At 36.1% G+C, this 7500-nt stretch overlaps 1 protein-coding gene across 1 annotated transcript in view; it reads right to left on the bottom strand.

Annotated features, from left to right (window-relative positions):
- Window positions 1–7500, bottom strand: part of LOC113806394 (uncharacterized) — a 21401-nt gene that overhangs the window by 4312 nt on the left and 9589 nt on the right. The window contains exons 3-7 of the mRNA XM_027357523.2: window positions 6855–6976; window positions 5059–5159; window positions 3433–3562; window positions 2463–2906; window positions 2044–2103 (exon numbers count right to left, since the gene is read on the bottom strand). Of these exons, the coding sequence (XP_027213324.2) occupies window positions 2044–2103; window positions 2463–2906; window positions 3433–3562; window positions 5059–5159; window positions 6855–6976 (857 nt within the window). The remainder of the gene's footprint in view (window positions 1–2043; window positions 2104–2462; window positions 2907–3432; window positions 3563–5058; window positions 5160–6854; window positions 6977–7500) is intronic.

Raw genomic sequence — 7500 nt, 5'->3', positions numbered from 1 at the left:
TGAAACGAATACATGTGCTAGGTCCTTTTAAATGGCCAATGGTTAATGGTTGAAACGAATACATGTGTTAGGTCCTTTTAAATGGCCAATGGTTAATGGTTGAAACGAATACATGTTCTAGGTCCTTCTAAATGGCCAATGGTTAATGGTTAAAACGAATACATGTGCTAGGTCCTTTTAAATGGCCAATGGTTAATGGTTGAAACGAATACATGTGCTAGGTCCTTTTAAATGGCCAATGGTTAATGGTTGAAACGAATACATGTGCTAGGTCCTTTTAAATGGCCAATTGTTAATGGTTGAAACGAATACATGTGCTAGGTCCTTTTAAATGGCTGATGGTTAATGGTTGAAACGAATACATGTTCTAGGTCCTTCTAAATGGCCAATGGTTAATGGTTGAAACGAATACATGTTCTAGGTCCTTCTAAATGGCCAATGGTTAATGTTTTAAACGAATACATGTTCTAGGTCCTTTTAAATGGCCAATGGTTAATGGCTGAAACGAATACATGTGCTATAAGCCCCTTTTAAATGGCCGATGGTTAATGGTTGAAACGAATACATGTGCTAGGTCCTTTTAAATGGCCAATGGTTAATGGTTAAACGAATACATGTGCTAGGTCCTTTTAAATGGCCAATGGTTAATGATTGAAACGAATCAATGTGCTATAAGCCCCTTTTAAATGGCTGATGGTTAATGGTTGAAACGAATACATGTGCTAGGTCCTTCTAAATGACTAATGGTTAATGGTTGAAACGAATACATGTGCTAGGTCCTTTTAAATTGCCAATGGTTAATGGATGATACGAATCAATGTGCTAGGTCCTTTTAAATGGCCAATGGTTAATGGTTGAAACGAATCAATGTGCTATAAGCCCCTTTTAAATGGCTGATGGTTAATGGTTGAAACGAATACGTGTGCTAGGTCCTTTTAAATGGCCAATGGTTAATGGTTGAAACGAATCAGTGTGCTAGAAGGTCCTTATAAAGTGGCGAGGTGAATAAAATTTATTGGTGGAGCATTACAATTATGTGTAGGATTTTCTCATCATCGTCAACTGTTACATTTCCTTATACGTAATAGTATTTGTAAGATTTTTTTTAGTATCATCGGTTGTAAGTTCCATTTCTGCATTACTATGATTGTTTGTAAGAATTGATTTATTAGTATCCTCGTTTGTATGAGTTTCTCATTATTAGCATCGTTTGTAAGATTTTCTTTTATCATTATCGCTGGTTATAAGAATTTCGCTTTATTATTATTGTCGTCTGTGATTTTTCTGATTCCTATTATCACTGACGTTTATAAGATATTCCTTAACAACATCTATAAGACTTTCATATTACCATGCTCTATTAGATGGTCTTTGTACACATATCTAATTACGAGCATGTCGTCATTAACAGTCCTGATGAAGCTTCGTCTGAAATGGTTGGATCACAAGCTTCCTCGCACTTACGTTTCAAAGCTTATATATACACTTGTTTTTCATGATAACACTTATCGGTATCTTTCCTCTTTGCTGCCATACCTTATTAATTATTTCCTTGTATTATATTCACAGAAATATGTATTTACGTCATATCAGCGTTACATACTTTTACCACACACTACCCTTTCATTAGATAAATTGCTGACTTATACCATATATATTTACTCACAACACCTAATACGTGCACACATATATATACTCATATTATTTATTTCTAAAATATATATAATTTCTTACGCCCTGTAACAAACAGCCCATACACGAAATGTGGAAGAAACACGAATGAGAACGAATTACTCCACATAGCAAAATGCGTGATTGGCACGGTAAGAAGTTGTATCTTCACCAAAACTTCATAAAAATAATGTAGGCAATTCTGATGAAGAAGCAGCGTCAAAACTTACCAACTGCAATTCTTGTGCCTTAAAATTTACGATTCTAGAGCCCTGAAAGTTTACAACTCTTGTGCCGTGAGGTTAATAATTATCATCTATACCTCTGCTACGTTTGCCAAACTGAACTCTATTTAAACACAACTATACTTACTGAAGCCACGTCGAAGCCGGTAATGTGCAAATCGAAGTATACTGGACCTTTGCCACTTTTCTGCAGGTAAAATCGGTTGAATTAGAAAAAAAAGTTGCAAATAATAGTTTTACAGAAAAGTATTTTAGTCATGTAAGAAAATCATTTACGTGTTTCACCTATACAATATATCTACAGTATTTACAATTTTCATTATAAAGAATATTCACATCCGATCTTCTTGTAAGTGCATTTGGTAATGATTTTAAAAATAATTTGCATTTCCCCCGTGAACATGAGTATTTCTTTCTTTTTTATTTCTACTTTCAGTCTCGATCATCCCTGATCTATCAACCTGTTCAGTAATAATTCTTATAATTCTCCACAGTGCACACCAATAAGCAAACCAAGAAAACGAAGAAAAGAACTCGCATACGAACCAGCTGCGAAATCGTAATGTTGCCCCGAACAGCTGATTCAGGGACGTCCACATTAGGCTTCAGGTCACACTTGGCGTACATCCAAGGGTCCGCTGGGTTCACCGGAACCGTGCTGATTGGCTCACGGCCGGGGATCAGCGCCAGACCACGGCCAGGGGCTGCCTGTACCGGACTCCTAGACGGCTGTCGTCCTGCTTCTTGCGAGTTATCTGCCTCGTCACTGCCATCGTGAGAATGACTTGATTCATGACTATGAAGGCGTGAATGGCTTGTCCCATGACCATGATCGTGATTGTGACTAACATCAAAAACGTGAGCATGACCATGGCCAGATCCTTGTCCGTGACCTTGGTCGAAGGCCAGGTCACGGAGGTTAAACGCATCCAAGTCATAGTCACGGAGAGCATGAAGGCCATGGGTGTCGTGGTCGTCTTCGTGGTAGACCTGGCAATAGCGAAAGGACAAAAGAAACGTTAACTCCAATTTCACCGCAGGTTAACCTAACCACTGCGAAAATTCACACAATATATACCATGGGATTGTAATAGAAAAGCTGACAATCATCTGATTGAGATGAAATTAATAATATTATGATTACATTCCATTACAGGCGTTTATCGTACTGTAAAAATGCATTCACTTGTGATTCCACTATGTCAAAAATTCGAATCTTAAGATCTAAACTCCGTCCAGTCTTTGAAAAGGAAAAACTGGCAACTCCGAAGCTAAGGTAATGAAAAAATACATATAATTCCAGACCTACGTCAGCCGATTCGAATAAAATAAGAGAATTAGAATTTTAAGATAATAAAAATCCGTATCATCCATAATTCCAGACATACGTAAACATCAGTATTTAAATGTCATCTGATTAGAATAAAAAAGAAGGAAAATCGGAATCATTCAGGACTGAGTTGCCAGTTTTTCTTTTATTCGAAAATTAGACATTACAATCAAAACGACTCTTAACCTGATCTGTCTCAGTGCCGTTATCTTCACCACTTTCCTCCCCTCCGTTATCTTGGTCGTCCTGGTCGTGCTTTCCTTGGTGACTGTGGCTTGGTCGTTTGCGTTGGTCAAGACCGTGATGTTTTAGGTGGCTGAAAAGTTCCGGTGTGTTGGATTTTAGGAGGGTGGTTGACTGAAATGCGGGTGATGGCGATTATGATGAGGATGGTGGTGGTGGTGGTGGTGGTGGTGGTGGTGGTGGTGGTGGTGGTGGTGGTGGTGGTGGTGGTGGTGATGATGGTGGTGGTGGTGATGAGGATGAGGATGGTGATGGTGATGGTGATGGTGGTGGTGGTGGTGGTGGTGAGGATGAGGATGGTGATGGTGGTGGTGGTGGTAGACTACAATAACAATGATAAAAAAACAGTAACAACAACATATGAACAAACAAACACAATCAAGCACACATAAAGAAACACACAAAGTCAGTTTGAACAAACAAACAACCACACAAAAAACATAAACATGCATTCACAACAACGAAACATACACATAAACATACAAACTGGAAAAAAACATAAAAAACACACAAAACTCAAACATAACACATAAACAAACAAAAACAAACTCAATACTCAAACGAAAACATACACATAAACTCAAACAAAACACATAAAAAAACAAAAACAAAAAAGTCAAACAAAAACAAACACATAAACCTCAAACAAAACATAAACAAACAAACACATAAACTCAAACAAAATACATGAATAAACAGAACACATAAACAAACAAAAACAAACACATAAACTCAAACAAAACACATAAACAAACAAAAACACAAAACTCAAACAAAAACAAACACATAAACCTCAAACAAAACACATAAACAAACAAAAACAAACACATAAAACTCAAACAAAACACATAAACAAACAAACAAAACACATAAACAAACCAAAAACACACATAAACAAACAAACAAAACACATAAACAAACAAACAAAACACATAAACAAACAAACAAAACACATAAACAAACAAAAACACAAAACTCAAACAAAAACAAACACATAAACCTCAAACAAAACACATAAACAAACAAAAACAAACACATAAAACTCAAACAAAACACATAAACAAACAAAAATAAACACAAACTCAAACAAAATACATGAACAAACAGAACACATAAACAAACAAAAACAAACACATAAAACTCAAATAAAACATAAACAAACAAAAGCAAACACAAACTCAAACAAAATACATGAACAAACAGAACACATAAACAAACAAAAAACAAACACAAACTCAAACAAAATACATGAACAAACAGAATACTTAAACAAACAAAAACAAACACAAAACTCAAGCAAAACATATAAACAAACAAAAACAAACACAAAACTCAAGCAAAACACATAAACAAAAACAAACACATAAACAAACAAAAACAAACACAAAACTCAAACAAAACACATAAACAAACAAAACAAACACAAACTCAAACAAAATACAAGAACAAACAAAACACAAACAAACAAAAACAAACACAAACTCAAACAAAACACATAAACAAACAAAAACAAACACAAAACTCAAACAAAAGCACATAAACAAACAAACATGCAAAGGATGAACTCACTGTAACAAGTCATTATTATGGTGAGCATTGTGACTCGTATGAGGGTGATGTAGATGGTGAACATGTCGCTCGTGGTTCATAATCGCCACTTCATCCACAACCTGAAAGAAAGAAAGATTGAAATAGATGAATAAAGAAAGAAGAAAGGGAGAGAAGGAAGGGAAGAACAAAAGGAGGAAATAAAGTAAAAAAAGAAAGGAGAGATAGAGAGAGAGAGAGAGAGAGAGAGAGAAGGATAAAGAAGGGCAGAAGGAAGCAAAGAACGAAAGGAATTGATTAAGGAAAGAAGGAAGAAGAGAGAGAAAAAGAGAAAATTAAATAAAGAAAGAATTAAGAAGGAAGGAATTACGGTTTAAGCCTGAAAATGAATAACTTGTTCAAACTGTTATTATTTTTGTATCGAAAATTATGTTATTGTCCTTTACATTATTATTCTCATCGCTATCCTTATCATAAATATTAGTATAAATGGAATTATTCCTATCAACATTATTACCATTTCACTGATATCATGAATAATATCATTATCAATATTATTTCCATTATCAATAATATTATAACTAGTGTTATCATTATCAATATCATTATCATTGTTATCATTATGAATATCATTATCATTGTTATCATTATCAATATCATTATCATTGTTATCATTATCAATATCATTATCATTGTTATCATTATCATTGTTATCATTATCAGTATCATTATCATTGTTATCATTATCAATGTCATTATCATTGTTATCATTATCAATATCATTATCATTGTTATCATTATCAATATCATTATCATTGTTATCATTATCATTGTTATCATTATCAATATCATTATCATTGTTATCATTATCAATATCATTATCATTGTTATCATTATCAATATCATTATCATTGTTATCATTATCAATATCATTATCATTGTTATCATTATCAATATCATTATCATTGTTATCATTATCAATATCATTATCATTGTTATCATTATCAATATCATTATCATTGTTATCATTATCAATATCATTATCATTGTTACCATTATCAATATCATTATCATTGCTATCATTATCAATATCATTATCATTGTTATCATTATCAATATCATTATCATTGTTATCATTATCAATATAACACTTCTAGTTCTTATCAATGCCATGTCCTGCCTGAATTTTGATAAACCCAGTTACCTCCAACCCCAACTACCGTATACGTATAGGCAATGTTGACAATGTTATATAACAATATTATAGAAGTATATACAAGTATTTAAAAGGATAAGAATATAAGTATTTGATGATGTAAAGTAGGTAAGTACATAAGTGTATCGCCATTCCGTAGTGGGTGTCGTCGGCTTCCTCAAAGCTTATATACCTCTGTCATTGACGGAAGCAAGTGTATCTTTTCCCTGAATTTCCTACCAATACTATTTGACCAGCCCATCATCTGGTTATCGGGCAATCAATAATAATAATGATAACCCCCTTCCCAATTTTACAAATCCCCGTCTTATCCAGTTCGCCACCCCCCCCTCTTTACCCTTTTTACAACCATATTATTCTATAGCGCTCTACGACCTTTGACATCAGGCTCATTTTGTTCTAATCATAAACTTATTTATTTTACCCTTTTCGCCGCAATACTTTACCATTGTGCAATATGACCCTACACGTTTGGCACTTAGATGTCTGACACATTAATTTGTTTTACCCATTATCCATTAACCACCATATTACCAGTAACTCTGATGATGATATCACCAACCCTTCTAACAACACCAAAACCATCAGCAGAGAGCCTTACCTGGTGGTGATATCGGCCCTCGTGCCCGGCGTGGAAGTGGCCGTCCACCTCACTGCGAAGGTACGCCAGCTCCTCCCATACCGCCGTTAGGTTCTGCAGTACGTAATCCAGGCCGTTCTCCTCTGGGAATGGAACTTCGTTTTAAAAACTTTTTTTTGGTGTACGTGTGTGTGTGTGTGTGTGTAAGTATATATGTATATATATACTTATATATATACATATAATATAGATAGGAGATAGATGTGTATGATAGCATGCGTTTCACAAGCGAGAGAGCACGTGAGGCAGCGCAACACGAAGTACCTTGCGCGGCGGGGGGGTCGAGCGCCTGGCCGGCCGGCACCACCTCCAGCGTCACCACCTTTTTCAGGGGAGGTCGCGTGCTCACCTGGCACTCGTACTGCCCCGCGTCGTACGGCCTCACTTCGCCAATCCTCAGAATCCAAGTCCCCGTCTGCTCCTCGAAGGACGGCGACAGTCGCTGGTCGCTGCTTATCAAGAGGGTGTCGATGGCCAGGACATTGCTGTCCTTGAGCCTCGTCCACGTGACCGAGTGCGTCCCCAGGTTCTGGACGCGGCACAGCAGGTACGCGGTGCCGCCCGGGTGCACGCGGACGGAGGACAGCGTGTTCTCCTCGATGGTCGT

Source organism: Penaeus vannamei, chromosome 3, assembly GCF_042767895.1.
Source record: "Penaeus vannamei isolate JL-2024 chromosome 3, ASM4276789v1, whole genome shotgun sequence".
Taxonomy (NCBI): domain Eukaryota; kingdom Metazoa; phylum Arthropoda; class Malacostraca; order Decapoda; family Penaeidae; genus Penaeus; species Penaeus vannamei.
The sequence above is the reverse complement of the archived record's forward strand: the minus strand, read 5'-3'. Positions and strand labels throughout refer to the sequence as shown.